Consider the following 22,147-nt stretch of genomic DNA (forward strand, 5'->3'; position numbering starts at 1 on the left):
AGGACATCACTTTTTAATGTTCAAACATGTCGGAGGACATCACTTTTTAATGTTCAAACATGTCGGAGGACATCACTTTTTAATGTTCAAACATGTTAGAAGTTCAAACATGCATCACTTTTAATGTTCAAACATGTCGGAGGATCATCACTTTTAATGTTCAAACATGTTCACTTTTAATGAGGACATCACTTTTAATGTTCAAACATGTCGGAGGACATCACTTTTAATGTTCAAACATGTCACTTTTAATGGAGGACATCACTTTTAATGTTCAAATATGTCTGAGGAGGACATCACTTTTAATGTTCAAACATGTCATCAAGGTCATCACTTTTAATGTTCAAACATGTCGGAGGACATCACTTTTTAATGTTCAAACATGTTGGAGGACATCACTTTTTAATGTTCAAACATGTCGGAGGACATCACTTTTTAATGTTCAAACATGTCGGAGGACATCACTTTTTAATGTTCAAACATGTCAAACATGGGAGTTCAAACATGACATCACTTTTAATGTTCAAACATGTTAGAGGGCATCACTTTTAATGTTCAAACATGTTAGAGGACATCACTTTTAATGTTCAAACATGTCGGAGGACATCACTTTTAATGTTCAAACATGTCGGAGGACATGTTCAAACATGTCAGAGGACATCATTTTTTAATGTTCAAAACATCTGTTCGAGAGACTTTCATTGACTGGGGTCCAAAGTGTTTGCCAACTTGGCTACCAAGTTTAATAATCTGTTTACTTTACTTTTTATAAAAATGGATTGTTTTATTTCGTTTATAAAAGAGAATTACACCAACGCATTTCCACACATGAATTTATACATAAGGAAATCTGTACTAACACGGTAACAATATATATATGCAGTACATACAGAAGTGGATTTACTTGATAGTAATTTTGATTTTTAAAACAGTTCTATTGCTGGTATAAGATAAATTTATATTTAAACATTTACTGCATATTTAACTTGTTATTATCTCTAACACAGCACAGAGTGCATAAATCAGCTAATAAAAAATAATCAAATAAGTAGAGGTAACAACACTGACAACATCAGTAACACAGTCGACAATAATTTAACGTAGTTGACAGTTCGGTTAAAAAATAAGCATTTGCATTTGTTGACATAAATAAGAAATAATTTCTTCACAACTGACCAGGTATACAAAAGTGATCCAGCGTATAATTGGATTTTGGAAGATGATGAAAAAATTAAAACAAACAAAATAATACAGTGCACTATATGTTACATAGTTGAAAATTTTGTTTGTATAATCATAGCATTGTAGTATCTCTTTATCTCTATTTTATCAATTACCTTTCATGTAATCAAATTAATACAAGTTTCTTTTGTTTAATTTGGAACATGTCAGGTGTGAAAAATTATTTAATATCCTATCTTTATTATGTAAAGAAAAGTAATACAGTTGACAAAACGTCTCATTAGTTTAAAATTAAACATTTAAATTAAATACCATCTTGGCCTTCATCACGTTAAAGTGTAACCTTGATTATCCATATCAAATTTTAAAATGTCTTTCAAAAGTGTTAATGGTATTTTGACATATGCTTCAGTATATCTTCCCATATTTTGACATCAACTTCACAATGACGACTTCCCACACACCGTGGTGTGGGAATTATGGTAAGAACATTTTTGTATGCACACCAGCACACATCCTCAATAGGACTGGGTCAGTAAAATCTGTTGCGTCTAATTTTGTGCGTACATTTAACGGTCACATCTTCATCAAAATCCAGGACTATTCATGGGTATGGCATACCATCATATGACACAACAACATGTTTGCCCAACAATGTTTCTCCATCCACTTCTTTTTCCAGTATTCCATATTGAATTAAGGATTTTGCATGTTCCTTGACCTGTCTTTGTTGTTGCTGTTGTCTGCTGCTTCTGGTCTGTTTCTTGCCTTCTCTCGTGTCGCTGGTCTGTTTCCTGTCTTTTCTTATTCTTATATAACACACAACAAGCACCATTCTTGTTTTTTATTGACACATTTTTATTTTTGTGCCATAACACAATTAACTGAAAGGTAATACAATAAATTTTGTCAACAATGCTACTAAATCTGTAAACTCTGACTATTTAAGGTAACATAGCTGACCATAAGAGGATTGACATATTTATTGTTAACATGACTACACATACACACACCATTCCTATTGTTGCTCAACCACATGTGCAACTTTATCAGGATCTTCAGCAAAATGCCTCATTGAAAATTATATTTACAAGCTCTATTCTTTCAACACCTCACGATGGTAACAATGTTGACTTGAATTTGTGAAATATACCAACCTCAAAGTGAATTCTTGCACGATTCTTTGAATGAACGCTTGGCTGTCAGTTGAGGGTCCCGTCAAAATGTCTAGCATTGACATTAACAATGCCACCTACTGAATGGGGACCACTAACTTGTTCCTGTAATTTATGTTCAGGTGTCTTTCCTCACAGTAACATAGTTGACACATAAACTAGGGATGTAACTTATAATGATATATTTAAAAACAGCTAGTGTGGGTGGAGAAAACACTAGCAGAGGAGTGAACAACGTTTCGACCTTTCTTTCTTTGTGAACCTGACGATGACCGAAGAAGGTTGAAACATTGTTTGCTCCTCTATTAGTGTTTTCTCTACCCACAGCAGCCATTTTTACATATATAATTTTCTCTACAAGTGGGTTTTTTCGTCATCACGGGTAACTTCTAATGGTTATATAAAAAATACAGTTGCGTTTTTGAATATCTTTTTTGCTGCTTTTTAATAAAAACAATATATATAAACAAAAAATTAAAACATCTTAGTTTTAAAACTTGTGCCAAATCTTTATTAGCCAGCAATGCCAACTGTTAAAGGAAAATATGACGACGGACAGTCTCAAATATCAAATTATTGATATATAAAATTAATTCCTTCATAGTCAACAAACTTTACTAGTGAAAATACTTGTTTTTTTTACAGTTGTATCTAGTATCATATTTTACAGATAAAATATACATCAGAAACAGAATTTTTGTAACAATTTTTCATTTATGAGCTTCAGGACATAAATGATACCCTAATTTGAGAATGACCGATACGTTAATTTGTTTTACCTTTTTGTCCAAAAATTGTTAATAGTGCTCGTCAGATAGGTTTAAATTTGTGAAGGTTTTATTATTTTTGACATTCTTTGAGTTAATGGTGTATATATATATATATATATATATATACAAACAAAATACAGGTTATGGAAAATTTAATCTAAATATGTATATCTCATAGGCAGCATTTGTAGAAGCAATATTTCATGATGCTGAGGAGGAATTACCAGAGTTCCTCAGAGAACTAGGTATGTAAACATTGATTAATGGAAAATATTAAAAATTGAAAGAAAGATGCAAGTGTGAAATATGCATTTGAAAAACACGTATTTCCTTGAATTTGACTTGAAAGTTTCTGATGTCCATGTGGATATGAAAAATGTATATAAATGTAAGTAAATAGATTTAAAAAGACTGACTCTCTCAGATATACATCTTAACACTGAAATATTTGTAAATGTATTTGAAAGATCATGACCTTAAATTTTTATACAGAATGAAAAAAGGTTTTCAAGAATTATATCATAGGATTTTTTGTATTACTTCTTGTTTGATGTTATGTTTTTAGATAACAGTTAACAAGTATTTTTTATTGAATTGTTAAATAACTTTGTACCTAAAACGCTTTTGAAAGTTAATGTAGTTTAATGGCAATTTCAATAAATTTTACAGGTGATGAAAACATGATTTTTGTTGAATGTAAATTAGTATATTTATTAATAGTTACTTCCTATTAGAATTAACTGTGTACTTAGAGTGAAAATACAAATCAATCAGGCAGGTGTTACAACTAATTAAATGTACTGTTTGTACGTTCCTACTTGCATAGATTAGACTTTTTTCATCAGTTGGGTACCCTCACTGTTAACTTTATTTGTGAATGTAATTAGTAGACTGATGAAATACAATACTCCTAACTTTGTAAATATCTAAAACCTTTTTTTAAAATTTTAATTAAGCTGCCAGAAAGTTCTATTACTCATTAAGGAATGTTTCCTGTGTATAATAATGTTATTAAAAAATCAAAATTCCGTAAACTTGTTAACCAAATTTATTCCAGAAGGGGAAACCATTTTCTAAGAATGCTACCGGACCCAGTTTTACCTTAGTTTATTTATTTGTCATCACACGTTTTAAGAGTTGAATAAACCAGCTAAGACTATTGAAGACGTAGTTGTGATAGTTGGCTAAAGAATTTTATCGTTTGTAATATATAGGTGGTTTCTAAAGAAAATATTTTGGATCTTAAAATATATAAACAGATGCATAACATAATTATGTAGGTGACAGTACCTATTAGCAATGGCCAGGCTGTTTTCATGGTTAATGTTCCAGGCTGTAGATGAAAAACTTCAAGTTTCATGCTAAAATATATTGGTATGGAAACATTATAACTGTTACAGCCATTCTCATTAGTTTTTTACCATTAACCATGTAAAAGAAGGAAGCTGTTGATTGGATGCACTCTTTCTAATCAGCAGTTTTGAAATTGTGGAGAGTTACACCTGAACTTTGAGGACCTCTAACATGGCTCTTAAGGTCATGTGTCATTTTGGGATGGTGCTGTAAAACGTTTCAAAACACGTAGTACGTGTCTGAGAATATTTGTATTTTTTAATCTGTTCACTAAGTCATACTTGTATTTTATTATAATTTCAAGACTTGAATCAGTCTCATTTTTAGAATTGCATTTAAAATAGTCGTTTTGTTTTTAAAAATTGCATTTTTTAACAAAGTGCAGTCACTTTGAAAATACAGATCTCTGGCTTCCTTTGTACTGATTGAGATCTGTGTAATAGAACTAATATAAGAAAATCTGATTATTAAAGTAGCCTATCAAATGGCCACCTATCTGCTAGGGTAGGGCAACAAATTAAATTTTTAATTCAAAAATCAAGTTTTTACAAGAAGGAACAAGTGGTGCTTGGTCAGGACTTTGTAACTAACAACCACAAGTAATAAATATTCAAAGAAGCAACGTTGTAAGATCACACAATATAAAATTAAAAGAAAATAATAATGAATTTGTCAGTCAAATAGCAAGAAGACAAAAAATGCTTAATATTATTATTACCAACAACCCAGCTAATATCTGCAATAATCTATTTATATTAATAAACAACGTATTTCCTACATATCTTGTCTCAACCCTGCCTCCACTCTCTCGTAACTTCTGATTCGTTTATTATACAGCGGAAGGCACACAAGGAACCATTTAAGGCAAATAAAAATACAGTTTAACCAACCAGCAAGAGAAAAACAATATCTAAATCAAAAATCGCAACTGGAGATAAATTATGAATTGTGTCTTATAGTTTGTTCGTTTGTTTGTTTTTGAATTTCGCACAAAGCTACTCGAGGGCTATCTGTGCTAGCCGTCCCTAACTTAGCAGTGTAAGACTAGAGGGAAGGCAGCTAGTCATCACCACCCACCGCCAACTCTTGAGCTACTCTTTTACCAGCGAATAGTGGGATTGACCATCACATTATTACACCCCCACGGCTGAAAGGGCGAGCATGTTTGGCATGACGGGAGTGCGAACCCGCGACCCTCAGATTACGAGTCACACGCCTTAACATGCTTGGCAATGCCGGGCCATGTCTTATAGAACTATGAGTTTAGTTTTGCTTAGATTTAATCTGTTATTTCTTACCATACTCTTTGTCACATTTAACTCAACATGTACATGAAATGTTTCTTGCCAGTTGGTGAGACAGTCCAGGAGACCAGTGTTATCTCTGCTGTAAAGGTCATGTTTGAGAAACTTCACCTAATTGGGAGGGCAAGACAAGATCTGAAGAAGTACAGGTGGGCATCTTGGATCTGATTTATAGGAACGTAAATGACTGCAGTGTCTTCACAGTAAGCAGATGAGTACTTTGTAGAATGGACAGCACGTGCCTGTCGTGGAGGATGAGTGCTGTTGCCGTCCATTCTACAAAGTTTCATCATGAATACTCTGCCAAAACAGTCTATCAAAGAAAAACAAATGAGACGTTTATAGCAAGTAAAGTGAATTTATATTTCAAAGTTTAAATTACAGATATTCCAAAACTTTACATAAATATTAAAAACATTTCTTGTAGTTTTAAAATTAGTTTCTTTTCTTTTTTCATTAATCTGTTTGCCACAAAAGATGAGATGCGTTTTATTTACGTGGCCAAACTGACCATAGGAAATAAATATAAATATATATATATATTAAATTTTAAACTTTCATAGTGTGAAAACTTGTACAGTTAGACTTTTTGTATTATAGAAATATCAAATTAAATTTTTATTTACCGATTTCATTTACTTGTAAGATTACATTTTAGTAAATGATATACCAGTAAAAGAAATTTGGAGAATAATAATTCTGTTTTGAGAAAATATTCCTGTCAAATAAGAACTTTTGATATTTTAAAATCATACTTTAGCTAGATTTTTATCACATACAAAAGTACAGTTATTCTCTAAATCTGATTTATGTATCACTTGATAAAAAAAAAATTTCAGTCGTTTCTAATTGTGATGTACATATTTATAGAAGGCTTAGCTCAGTTTTTCAACAATATATAGGTCTGTTTTGCACAAGGCAGGAGAGCTGGAAGCAGCAGTCTATATTCCATTGTTAAGGCAGTTAATAGATGATGTTTTCAACCCTATAGTTTCTGAACTCCCTGATGTTGAGTTTTTATCAAAGGGTTTGACTGATTCAGGTGAGTTTCTCCATGTTTAAAGTCATGTTAAAGTCATGATTCAGGTGAGTTTCTCCATGATGTTAAGTTGTTATCGAGGAGTTTGTTTAACATGTTAAAATCATGATTCAGGTGAGTTTCTCCATGATGTTAAGTTGTTATCGAGGAGTTTGATTAACATGTTAAAATCATGATTCAGGTGAGTTTCTCCATGATGTTAAGTTGTTATCGAGGAGTTTGATTAACATGTTAAAATCAGAATTTATATAATTTAGTGAGTTGGGCATGTTAATGGCAAATGAGTTTTAATTATAATAAATGTGGGATAATACATGTGGGTTATTATAATTTGGATGGGAATAACCTTAACAGTGTCATAAAAGGAAATAATGTTGGTGTAATAGTTGATCAAGTCCCTACGTCATCCAAGCAGCGTGTTGTTGCTAGTGGTAGGGTAATTATGATTTTAGGTTGTATCTACAGAAATATTGAATACAAGTCTGCACAGGTTATAATTTTGTTGTATTGGTCACTGGTTAGGCCACACTTGGAGTATTGTGTTCAGTTCTTGGTCATCCTAGGAAGGACATTGAATTGTTGGATAAGGTTTAGAGTTAAGGCATTACAAACATCCTTGATATTTGATGTATGTGAGAGTGCATTGTGGTTTCCCTCTGTACAAGTCTTGTCAAATGTGTAATATAATGAAGAAACTGAATGATAAACCAATACGTTGCTATTCATAACTATCTTTAGACCTTAAAAATTGCTATGTTTTTAAATGTTATGGAATTTATGTGTAATCCAGTCTCTGCTTTAAAACTTGTTGCTACTTTTGTGTTGTTAGATCGTGTTTTGTCACTTCAACACATCATATGGAATTACAACGTAACTTGGAAGAGGCTTGTCAGTGAATAACATGTGAGATTAATCAGCCATAAAACTAATTGACAAACAAAATACATTAAATCTGGAAGATTGAAAAGACAAAAAGAACTAGACTTTATAGATACCGGTTCTGGCTTTCTCTAGATATCCATAAGAGTACACAAAAGGTTACTATAGAAACCAAACTGCTATGCTTTCAGAAAAATAAGAGTAACATGTCTTAATTTTTTTCTTTTATATACAAACAAAAAAACGCACATCAGAATCATTTCGACACAGTAATTCATACACAGTTATTGGCCTATAGGACAATGAAACGTGCACGTTTTTTAATATAAATCATTTTTATGTGGTTTTATTAAAAATAGTTGGTCTGTTTTAAATTGTACAAAATTAGTTCTTGATTGACTTAACTGTCAGAAGTTTTGGGGTTGTAAAAAGAAATAATGAAGTATTTTTAAAATACACTGATAATTATAGGAGTTTATTTGAATGGGAAGTAGTGTTACACTCTTCTGGAACACTATTTGATTTTTTGTTGTTTATTTTTGTTACCAGTTTATTTATGAATGTATCTAAGCACCAACCTCGAGATCATCCTGTTTTGATTGTGTTTGTTGTTGGAGGAGTCACAGCCGCAGAAGTCCGACAAATCAGAGAAATTGTAGCAAAGTATAGACCTTCTACAGAAGTAAGTATGTGTGAGAAAATAAACTTAAGTCGTTTTCTGTTTGTAATCCTTAGTCCCAGATTTTAAAAACAAATTCTGTAACCTACATAACAAGATATTGTGTGAGGTTTTGTTTCTATCAAATCAATTAATGTACAGCTATTGCATTGTATTTGCATCTCTGATACGAAATTTATAATGGCGAGTTAGGTTAACTGGTCATCACTAGATAGTTTTGTTTGGATGCCTTCAGAATCTTACAGGGTTGCTGATCATTTTCCTATATTTTATTTGTGAACAGTATTTCTAAACTTAAAGTACTGTTTTCAGTCGAAACATGGTACAGTTACTGTTGTAACTAGTTGAAGTACCATCTTCAGTCCACACATGATAAAATTACTGTTGGTACTCCCTGTAACTAGTTAGTATTGTTGCTTTTATTGAACAGTTTTACTTGATACCAAAGGAAATGTTTTACTGTGTTAGAGCAATGTGAATAATATTTGACAATGATTTTTAGGCTTAGAATGATTAAAGACCAGTGTAAGAAATAGTGGACAATATTTTTTGGGGTTAACTCATATCTATATAAATAACAGTTGCATTTGTACATCTGGAACTTTTATTAAATATTTCTTGATAAAACACCACAAGTTTCACGTCATTAGAAAGACTTTTCTCTGATGAGGTTCCAGATTACATATTACTTTTCCATTGAGATTAACCTTGGGTGTTTTATGTTCCTTCAAATGTTTTAATACAAGTATGCTACAGAATGGCAGAATGGTGCTGTTAAGACAGAATGGCAGAATGACTCTGTTAAGACACAATGGCAGAATGGCAGAATGACTGTTAAGACAGAATGGCAGAATGACCCTGTCAAGACAGAATGGCGCTGTTAAGACATAATGGCAGAATGGCACTGTTAAGACACAATGGCAGAATGGCGCTGTTAAGACACAATGGCAGAATGACGCTGTTAAGATACAATGGCAGAATGACTCTGTTAAGACAGAATGGCAGAATGACCCTGTCAAGACAGAATGGCGCTGTTAAGACATAATGGCAGAATGGCGCTGTTAAGACATAATGGCAGAATGGCGCTGTTAAGACATAATGGCAGAATGACGCTGTTAAGACACAATGGCAGAATGACGCTGTTAAGACAGAATGGCGCTGTTAAACCACAATGGCAGAATGGCGCTGTTAAGACAGTGATTAACTTTGACCTTTTTCTTTCTTTTTTTTTCATTCACAATATATTTCATACAAATAACATTTCACATGTAACTTGATAATAATAATATTATACTACTACTGTATTATATGTAACTTGATAATAATAATATTATACTACTACTGTATTATATGTAACTTGATAATAATAATATACTACTACTGTATTATATGTAACTTGATAATAATAATATTATACTACTACTGTATTATATGTAACTTGATAATAATAATATTATACTACTACTGTATTATATGTAACTTGATAATAATAATATACTACTACTGTATTATATGTAACTTGATAATAATAATATTATACTACTACTGTATTATATGTAACTTGATAATAATAATATTATACTACTACTGTATTATATGTAACTTGATAATAATAATATTATACTACTACTGTATTATATGTAACTTGATAATAATAATATTATACTACTACTGTATTATATGTAACTTGATAATAATATACTACTACTACTGTATTATATGTAACTTGATAATAATAATAATAATACTACTACTGTATTATATGTAACTTGATAATAATAATATACTACTACTGTATTATATGTAACTTGATAATAATAATATTATACTACTACTGTATTATATGTAACTTGATAATAATATACTACTACTGTATTATATGTAACTTGATAATAATAATATTATACTACTGTGTATTATATGTAACTTGATAATAATATATATACTACTGTATTATATGTAACTTGATAATAATAATATTATACTACTACTGTATTATATGTAACTTGATAATAATAATATTATACTACTACTGTATTATATGTAACTTGATAATAATAATATTATACTACTACTGTATTATATGTAACTTGATAATAATAATATTATACTACTACTGTATTATATGTAACTTGATAATAATAATATTATACTACTACTGTATTATATGTAACTTGATAATAATAATATTATACTACTACTGTATTATATGTAACTTGATAATAATAATATTATACTACTACTGTATTATATGTAACTTGATAATAATATTATACTACTACTGTATTATATGTAACTTGATAATAATATACTACTACTGTATTATATGTAACTTGATAATAATATACTACTACTGTATTATATGTAACTTGATAATAATATTATACTACTACTGTATTATATGTAACTTGATAATAATATATATACTACTACTGTATTATATGTAACTTGATAATAATATACTACTACTGTATTATATGTAACTTGATAATAATATACTACTACTGTATTATATGTAACTTGATAATAATAATATTATACTACTACTGTATTATATGTAACTTGATAATAATATTATACTACTACTGTATTATATGTAACTTGATAATAATAATATTATACTACTACTGTATTATATGTAACTTGATAATAATAATATTATACTACTACTGTATTATATGTAACTTGATAATAATAATATTATACTACTACTGTATTATATGTAACTTGATAATAATAATATATACTACTACTGTATTATTATATGTAACTTGATAATAATAATATTATACTACTACTGTATTATATGTAACTTGATAATAATAATATTATACTACTACTGTATTATATGTAACTTGATAACAATAATATTATACTACTACTGTATTATATGTAACTTGATAACAATAATATTATACTACTACTGTATTATATGTAACTTGATAATAATAATAATATACTACTACTGTATTATATGTAACTTGATAATAATAATATACTACTACTGTATTATATGTAACTTGATAATAATAATAATACTATACTACTACTGTATTATATGTAACTTGATAAAAATAATAATAATAATATACTACTACTGTATTATATGTAACTTGATAATAATAATAATATTATACTACTACTGTATTATATGTAACTTGATAATAATAATATATATACTACTACTGTATTATATGTAACTTGATAATAATAATATTATACTACTACTGTATTATATGTAACTTGATAATAATAATATTATACTACTACTGTATTATATGTAACTTGATAATAATAATATTATACTACTACTGTATTATATGTAACTTGATAATAATAATATTATACTACTACTGTATTATATGTAACTTGATAATAATAATATTATACTACTACTGTATTATATGTAACTTGATAAAAATAATATTATACTACTACTGTATTATATGTAACTTGATAAAAATAATAATATATACTACTACTGTATTATATGTAACTTGATAATAATAATATTATACTACTACTGTATTATATGTAACTTGATAATAATAATGTTATTATACTACTACTGTATTATATGTAACTTGATAATAATAATATTATACTACTACTGTATTATATGTAACTTGATAATAATAATAATATTATACTACTACTGTATTATATGTAACTTGATAATAATAATATTATACTACTACTGTATTATATGTAACTTGATAATAATAATATTATACTACTACTGTATTATATGTAACTTGATAATAATAATATTATACTACTACTGTATTATATGTAACTTGATAATAATAATATTATACTACTACTGTATTATATGTAACTTGATAATAATAATATTATACTACTACTGTATTATATGTAACTTGATAATAATAATATTATACTACTACTGTATTATATGTAACTTGATAATAATAATATTATACTACTACTGTATTATATGTAACTTGATTATATGTATACTTGATAATAATAATATTATACTACTACTGTATTATATGTAACTTGATAATAATAATATTATACTACTACTGTATTATATGTAACTTGATAATAATAATATTATACTACTACTGTATTATATGTAACTTGATAATAATAATATTATACTACTACTGTATTATATGTAACTTGATAATAATAATATTATACTACTACTGTATTATATGTAACTTGATAATAATAATAATATTATACTACTACTGTATTATATGTAACTTGATAATAATAATAATATTATACTACTACTGTATTATATGTAACTTGATAATAATAATATTATACTACTACTGTATTATATGTAACTTGATAATAATAATATACTACTACTGTATTATATGTAACTTGATAATAATAATAATATTATACTACTACTGTATTATATGTAACTTGATAATAATAATAATATTATACTACTACTGTATTATATGTAACTTGATAATAATAATATTATACTACTACTGTATTATATGTAACTTGATAATAATAATATTATACTACTACTGTATTATATGTAACTTGATAATAATAATATTATACTACTACTGTATTATATGTAACTTGATAATAATAATATTATACTACTACTGTATTATATAACTTGATAATAATAATATTATACTACTTGTATTATATGTAACTAATAATAATAATACTATACTACTACTGTATTATATGTAACTTGATAATAATAATATTATACTACTACTGTATTATATGTAACTTGATAATAATAATATTATACTACTACTGTATTATATGTAACTTGATAACTACTGTATTATAATAATAATATATTATACTACTACTGTATTATATGTAACTTGATAATAATAATATTATACTACTACTGTATTATATGTAACTTGATAAAAATAATAATATTATACTACTACTGTATTATATGTAACTTGATAATAATAATAATAATATACTACTACTGTATTATATGTAACTTGATGATAATAATAATATACTACTACTGTATTATATGTAACTTGATAAAAATAATATTATACTACTACTGTATTATATGTAACTTGATAATAATAATAATAATATACTACTACTGTATTATATGTAAGTTGATAATAATAATATTATACTACTACTGTATTATATGTAACTTTTCTCACAAATTTCTTGATGAAATTCTCCAAATCTCATATCATTAGAAAGACCTCTGTTTGAGGATTATGAATTACATAATGACTTTTCCATTAAGAATCACTTTACATATTTTTTGCTTAATCGAACTTCTTAATGCAACGAGTATGCCACATGATAGCTCGTTGTTGTCACCACAAGATGACTGGCTTTGATTTGAATTTTAGTTTTTTATTTGCAAGCCATCTTCCTAATTACAAGCAACTACAAAATTATTTTAACAATTGTAAGAGTAACATGAGCACATCGTTATTTTTTGGGGGTCGAATATTGCAAGGGAGTTATGGCACTTGAGAACTGACAACCCGAGATTTGTGGTCACAAATCGTCATCCCACCAAACATCCTGGCCTTTGGGAGTTTTTTTCATTTATAAGTCATCTTCCTAAAATGGAAAATGAAAATTCCATTACATGCAATTGGTGTGTGCTTTCTTAACTTATTTAGGTCTAAAATTTGCATGTTTTGTTTGTTCAAAAAATATATGTTTATGACTTTGTGAACATGCATTCAGATGTTTCTGCATATTCAGCTAAATTTTCCTTCATAATAACTTTACATTTATTATACTTTACAATAACTTAGCCATGCAGCATATGCTCACAACCCATTTATGTTCTATACGCTATTATAAATACCATTACTATACCTTATTCTTTACCTTAAATGTAGTTCTATTAGATAAATTTACATCTATGTGAGTTTATTTGTCGGACCATGTATGCAAAAAAGCATGGCTTAAACACCACACATGAAAATGATATAATAAGGAAAATTCAGGTACAGGGCATGAAGAATACCACAAATGTTTTGTAGGTTGCAGCTAATTTTATAATAATTCTAACGTTCCTGACCCAATGCAATTATGAATACATTGTTTGTGTAAATAAAACAGTAATTTTCTGAATTAGTTGATACAAACAATTAATATAATTTTGCGTATTAATTTATGCCTTTACGATTCTGTGTTTGTCAGCACAACTTTAAGAGTTAATCTAACATTTCCTTGGTACTTAACTAGGAAATCAGTTTTTTTTGTGATTATCGAATCATTTCTTTATTTTTATATAACAGGTGATAGTTGGAAGTACTAGGCTGGTTCAACCAAAGGATGTGCTGAAAATGATCTTCAAGAGATGACAGAATTTAATGTCAACTCCTTTGAAATGATAGAGACAAGCCACAAAACATTGTTTATAGTTCTTAAAAAAGAAACATTCTTCCGTCAACTTACCACTTGAATCTGAAAATAATATGGAACAGCTGATAAGTGAAATTGCATTGATTTTCTGCGAACGGTAGTGGAAGAAAAATTTGAAACCGTTTCATCGTGGTGAGACAGAGAATAACATTGACCGCAACAATTTTCACGACCCTGTGAGGGTTTCAGTTTCGGTTTGTATCCCCTCCCTTCCTCTACATATGAGGCCCTTTTGTTCAACACAGGCGTTTGTCAGGCCACTTGAATTACAGATTTAGTTCAAACACTAAACATTAAAGTCTCCTAAACAGATTTTACAAACATTATCCATTTTATGGATAAACAAAACTTAAATTTGTTTTACAAGTTCATCTTTTATTTTAATATAGTTAAAACACAATTTTACATAAGTTGTTTGTGACACAACAGTGTAGAACATTTTGAACTGTATGAAATAGATACACTTATTTCTAGCTCTTTATTTCTAGCTCTGGTAGCCATGAAAATATTTTGTTAAGTGCACAAGCTGGGTTTTTAAACCAGGATCTTGAGACAGTATTTTGGGTAAATGGTTTTGTTGCTTCCATTTAGAATATGAAGGGTATTTTAATTACTTATTCACCATAACCTGTAACTTGGTTTGTTTCAATTTGTATGTTCTAGGAACTTAAGACAGTTAGGCACTATTACAGATAACTGTTTTTTTGTTTTTGTTTTTTCACATCCATTAAGTTAACGAAGGAAGAGACTTACTGCTCACTGTCAGTTTTATTATTATAATGTGGTCATTGTCTAAGAAATCATAAACTTTCTTGCATTAAGAGTAACTTACTTGCTTTAAAATCTTTCACACTTTATCTTCTGTGTAATGGAAGTAAATCATGAATCAACTCTGTCCACAAAAAAAAGGTCTACTTTGAAAGAGGTTTGATTAACGTTTTGTAGGTTAAACAATTATCACTCACTTAGAAAGGTCAAAGGTGAGAAAACTTGTACATTATTTGGGCTCTCATTATGTTTTAAACGTGCAAAGTATTTCGGTGTACATTCAAAATTATTAATGGAGCTATTGTAACCTGCTTTGCTGACAAACTTTGCTAGCTACAAGCTATTTAAAGTAAAATGCGTTGGAAAGTAACTAATATATCTTTGTTTTTCGATTTATTATTATATTTGTAAAAAAATAAAAAAAATTGATTTAATAATCTCATTCGTGCATCCAGTGTCAATAAAACAGCAAATGAATTTATCATTTGACCAATCAGTATTTCAGAATATTAATTAAAGGACCTGTTATTGCTTTCCATCGTTCTACCTCGTTTAAATTTCTGTAGTTCATATTGTAGTTTAACATTTGAAACGTTTCTGATTATTAAAATTTCCCAAAAGATGGCGCAAGTGTTCATATTAATATACAAAAAAATGTGTATATAACACGTATTCAAGCTTTCGTGACAAATAAAGAAAAAAAATATTCAGATATATTTTGGGACCTCCTCCCGTCCAAATGATTGTCTGCGTATATAAAGTGATTATCATTGTTTATTGTTATTATAAATTACCCTGAAACTAATCAAACTTTGAGTTAAAAATTAAAACTAGTTTGTTTCTAATGGTGCAATTATTAACTATAATTCATTATTGTACTTTTGTACTCCTTTGGCATGGGAGGAAAAATAGTTAAAAGCCATTGTTTATTGTGTAATGAAAACAAAAGTGAGTCCAATAATTGGTTTGAAGTGTTTTCTGTAGATTTCTGTAGAAAAATAGTTAAAAGCCATTGTTTATTGTGTAATGAAAACAAAAGTGAGTCCAATAATTGGTTTGAAGTGTTTTCGGTAGATTTGCTTTCATGGAAATAACCGAATGTGGATAACACCTTGAAAAATAAAAATTCAGTTTATAAACAGCTGTGAATCCAAGGTCCACAGAGATAAATGAAAGTAACATTTTTGAATTGTTATCTTAAAGGTTTTTTTAGCCTTTTAAATATGAAATTTTGTTCACATTAATTTTGACTAAAAATAAATCTATCGCGGCCAGGCGTGTGACTGTTCAATATGAAAAACAGTGTGTTTACTTAATTTTGAAAAGAGAGGACGCGAGTCTGTTAAACTAGGAACAACGCACTGCCCTATGAGGTTAGCAATTCTCGCGCAAATATGAGTGTAGAGGCGATATTTCACGTGAGTTAAAATAAGTACAAAAGCTATTGAGGAAGTGTGTGTGTTTCTTACAGCAAAGCCACATCAGGCTATCTGCTGAGCCCTCCGATGAGAATAGAACCCCTTATTTTAGCGTTGTAAATCCGTAGACTTACCGCTGTACTAGCGGGTGGCTATTGAGGAAGTAAACAGAAAACAAATTTTTTTTTCATTGTAATGGAAGTGAAATATCAAATTATAATAATTGATCGTGTAATATGCGTCAAAAACATTACATACATATGTAGCCATAATTTATACGTATACAAAGATGGTTGGAAGAAGCTAAAAGACGTATCATTTGTGGTCGTTGTTGTGTAAATAAATTATACAGATACTTACAGTGCTCATCTATTCGGATGTTCGTGGACTTTATATAAACATCCATACAATTCTTTAAGCTGTATGCAATTCAATATTTCTTCCAGATTTAATCTCATAGCACCAATTACTAAAAAAAAAAAAATTCAGGGGAGCATGCCCCCTGAAGCATTACGATGTCGTGCTCACCGAGTGTGCTTTGCACAATGTGTCGACTTCTAACCCCCAGATTAGTACCCCTCACTTTTCAAACATTCAGTGTACAGGCGTGATATATATTGTGACACCAATTTAATTTTGAACAGCGTATATTTGTTTACCATCTTTTATTCGCTTAATATATTATATATATTACAACAACCTTCACTTACAGAGCAATTCTCTCTAACAAAATAATTTTCTGTGTATTATATGTCTCCAAATCGTACTGGATTTGAGAATACATATTTGTACTCGTCAATTTTAACTGTACCTAAAAGCCTAGTATTTGTTTACCATTTTTACGAGTTCCAAACTGTACCGCTAAGATAACAAAAATCTCTGTGTACGTTGCTACAGACTTTTGTCATTTGTTTTACATGAAAGAAAAAATGAAATTCACTTGCACTTTGCTTTTATTTTTCGTAATTTCACGTGTTGCTGCACATGCTGTTATGTATTCATTCCAAGCATCTCTTAGCTAGCTTTGTATTATAGGACATTATAATGGGTCGAATTCATTGCCAGTAATGTTTCGCGGTGTTTTGGTTATACGTTTTAATAATGCATATTAAAAAAGTGCTTGCCAGTATAGTTAAGTCATATTCGAACGAGGCCAAGCGTGTTAAGGCGTTCGACTCGTAATCCGAGGGTCGCGGGTTCGAATCCCAGTCGCACCAAACATGCTTGCCCTTCAGCCGTGGGGACGTTATAATGTTACGGTCAATCCCACTATTCGTTGGTAAAAGAGCAGCCTAAGAGTTGGTGGTGGTAGGTGATGACTGGCTGCCTTCTCTCTTGCCTTCCACTGCTAAATCAGGGACGGCTAGCGCGGATAGCCCTCGAGTAGGTTTGCGCGAAATTCAAAAAAACAAACAGGCATATTCGAACGTTACGTTGTAATAATTTATTAGAACATCTGTATAACACTGTAAGCTTTTAAGCCTAATTACAAGCAACTGTAAAATTATTTTAACAATTGTAAGTGTAACATGAACACATCATTATTTTTGGGGCGAATATCGCAAGGGAGTTATGGCACTCGAGAACGGACAACCCGAGAATCGTGGTTACAAATTCTCGTCCCACCAAACATACTGGCTTTTCAAGCCGTTTGAGAGTTATAATGTGAGGGTCAGCTCCACTATTCGTTGGTAAGTAGTAGTCCAAGGGTTGGCGGTGGGTGGTAATGACTAGTTGCCTTCACTGCTAAATTAGGGACGGCTAGTGTAGACAATCCTCGTGTTGCTTTGTACGAAATTTAAAAAAACCGACAAACCTCACACTGACTGTTAGAAATTATGATTCGTGCTTCACCCACTGATTTTTAGCAACGCGATTTTATGATGCCTTAGGGCAAAGATTCTTCACCCTTGTATAGCGATTAAAAATGGTGTCTAGCTGATCCTGCGATCAGAATTTGGGTCGCAGCCATTAAAGAAAAACTAAACAGAAAGAGCAAACAAGAAAATTGATATTATCTGACCTGTGGTATGAGTACTTATGAAGTTACTCTGAATTAGAATATGAAAAAAAACAAAACAACATTTAGCAATTACGACGGAAATACCCGAACTTTGTTCCCATAAACAAAGTGCGCTGCGCAAGTGGTGTTATCTGCAGGTGAATTGTAGCATTTTAAACTCAGTAAATTTATAATAATAACAAAAGTAAGTTAGGTTATTTTATGTATGTTTTTTAAAGCGTCACCACTTAAGAGAAATAAGTATTCATGTGAAGTTTATTTTTTAAATAGTTAAAAATTACAACATTAACGAAATCTACATTCAAATTTAGTTTCACAAGATAAGTTTTACAGAGATATAAGCACTAAAGGAAAGCCTTTCCTTTTGTTGTATATATAACATCTGTATCAGACTCAGGTAAAATACTGTCACATAAACGTTTAATCCTAGCAGCTTGCTTTGTTATTACATATAAAGCTACACGATGGCCCGTTTGCTGTCTACCCACCACGAGTGTCTAAATACAATCTTGGGCCTTACAATACCTTAAACTTAGTCTGAACTATTTGGTGCCAATAGTAGTGGTAATTATTTTGCTCTAATGTTGAAAGAACTGCTATGTTTTCGTAGTTTTCGAAGTAAAACAGTTATAGCTTTTCTATAGGATATGCTTTCGGAATATAAAACATCACAAATCCGATATAAGTATCCCTAACCATCCACATTACCCGAAATGCTAAGTTCAGCTATTTGTCCTATGATTCTCTCTTATTTAACATCCTGCTTAACCTACCTATAAAAGTTGGCCCCCCCAATGTCACAGTGGTATGTCTGCAGACTTAGAATGCTAGAAACCGGGTTTCGATACCCTTGGATGGCAGAGCGCAGACAGCTCATTGTGTAGCTTTGTGCTTAACTTCAAACAATGTTTGTTTGTTTTTTAATTTTGCGCAAAGCTACTCGAGGGCTATCTGCGCTAGTCCCTAATTTAGCAGTGTAAGACTAGAGGGAAGGCAACTACTCATCGCCAACTCTTGAGCTACTTTTTTACCAACGAATAGTGGGATTGAACGCAATTTTACAACGTCTTTATGGCTGAAAGGGCGAGCATGCTTGGTGCGACAGGAACCCGCGACCCTCAGATTACTTGTCAAACGCCTTCACTCACCTGGCCGTGCCGAGTCCTAAAGATTGTTGAAACCAATCTGTGACTAAAAGCTGATAAAAAATCGCTTCATTAACTGTTTGTCAATCGAACTTTTGGTAGTTATAAAATGTTTAGGGACTTATAAAGCTACACTTTGGAGATCGATTGCCTGCGTTAGACACACCTCAGATATCCCACTGTGTAACTTCGAACTGAAAAATAACAAAATATATTAAAAACAATTGTAGACTGCCATCTGTTGTTAATTATACAAACTTTTGTGGTAACCGAAATCAGTGTTAAGAAGACATCACCGTACAGAAAGATGGACTATATTCTAATAAAAAAAAACAAGAAGAAGAACAATCAGAGAGAATGTGTTCTCTCCTTTCCGACGTTCCTTTTCGAGATTGCATGTGTTTATATCGAATAAAGCCAAATGTCACCTTCTAAAACTCAGAAAATCCTTCTCAGATCCAAGATGATCAACATTCCATTTAATTTTTTAGTGTGAACAGGAATCCAACCAATCGTAATGTGATCAGGAAAATTGAAACAAATCCGAACACAATTTACAGGGTAACTACCCCCAATCCGCGAAATTACCCTATGCCTCCCACTATTAAAAAAAAAAAAAGCTTCAAAATGATCCAGAATCCGGATTTGGAGAGAACTGTCCAACATTAACTTCTGATCTTATGTAAAAATTTCGTGTGCATCGGCCTGTTAGTTTTCGAAATACAGTGCGCGAAAACACAGACAGACATACGAAACCGATTGCAATACGGTCAATACCCATGGTGTCTTCTTCGTAAGTAAGGGTTAAAAAGTGTTTCTTGCGTATGTTTCACTGATGAGCGTAACAAACCACCACAACATACTGTTTACTTGTGTTCAAGAGACGGAAACCTGTGACGTCTGGTATAAACAACTGTTACTAAAACTCCGTTACACAAACAAATATGGCCAAGCGTGTTAAGGCGTTCGACTCGTAATCCGAGGGTTGCGGCTTCGAATCCCGGTCGCACCAAACATGCTCGCCCCTTTTACCCGTATGGACGTTATAATGTGACGGTCAATCCCACTATTCGTTGGTAAAAGAGTAGCCCACGAGTTGGCGGTGGGGGGTGATGAATAGCTGTCTTCCCTTTAGTCTCACAGTGCTAAATTAGGGACGGCTAGCCCTCGAGTAGCTTTGCGCGAAATTCAAAACAAACAAACAAACGTACACAAACAGGGTGGACACGTGAAGCAACTACATCGTATGTTGTAAGGTATCATAAATTAGAAAAAAACAACGTTATTAACGCAACCTGGGAAGACTAGATAGTGAGACAGATATACAACAACAGAAAGAGAAAGAGCGAACAATGTCGAAGCCTCTAACATGAAGTTTATTGTTCAAATAATTTGTAATATGGACTCCTTTTATTTGTCCTGTGGACAAGCTGTGTTGAAACCCAATTTTAAGTGTTATTGGCTCACGGATAAATGAATTAAAGATTTGCACTTCTCGAAGTGACATGTTATTAATTCTCGTGGTGTTTGAAATACAATCAAGAGCGATGATTATTTTCGGTTCCCTGTGCCACAAATTGATGAGAACTGTGACAGATTTCACTTGGACGAGATGACAGTCCATCGTAGATTAACTCTTTACTCGCTAGTAAAGTATCCCTAGCCATCCATATTACCCTAACTGTTGAGTTGAACGGTTTGTCCTATGATTACCTCTTATTTAACATCCTGCTTAACTTACCTACACTGGTAACCATTATACTATTGGATTAACTAAAACAGATGGATAAAATAGAAAAGTGTCTTACCCAAGGTTAACCAAGGACAAATTACATGTTGCAATCCAGCAACTTTGTGACTACGAGTCTGAAGTGCTAATCATTGTGAAATATAGAGCTAGAGAAATTCCTGAAATTTACTCTCGGAGCAAAGTTTGTTTGAAGTTTCGACTCGTAATCCGAGGGTCGCGAGTTCGAATCCCGGTCGCACCAAACATGCTCGCTCTTTCAGCCGTGGTGGCTTTATAAT

General features: G+C 30.8%; 1 protein-coding gene across 1 annotated transcript in view; it reads left to right on the forward strand.

The window, feature by feature from the left end:
* Window positions 1–16,491, forward strand: part of LOC143227983 (sec1 family domain-containing protein 2-like) — a 39,439-nt gene extending 22,948 nt beyond the window's left edge. The window contains exons 12-16 of the mRNA XM_076459335.1: window positions 3,306–3,372; window positions 5,831–5,933; window positions 6,687–6,840; window positions 8,091–8,384; window positions 14,639–16,491. Of these exons, the coding sequence (XP_076315450.1) occupies window positions 3,306–3,372; window positions 5,831–5,933; window positions 6,687–6,840; window positions 8,091–8,384; window positions 14,639–14,704 (684 nt within the window). The 3' untranslated portion in view covers window positions 14,705–16,491. The remainder of the gene's footprint in view (window positions 1–3,305; window positions 3,373–5,830; window positions 5,934–6,686; window positions 6,841–8,090; window positions 8,385–14,638) is intronic.
* The last annotated feature ends 5,656 nt before the right edge of the window (window positions 16,492–22,147 follow it).

This window comes from Tachypleus tridentatus, chromosome 10 (genome assembly GCF_004210375.1).
Source record: "Tachypleus tridentatus isolate NWPU-2018 chromosome 10, ASM421037v1, whole genome shotgun sequence".
NCBI classification, from domain to species: Eukaryota; Metazoa; Arthropoda; class Merostomata; order Xiphosura; family Limulidae; genus Tachypleus; species Tachypleus tridentatus.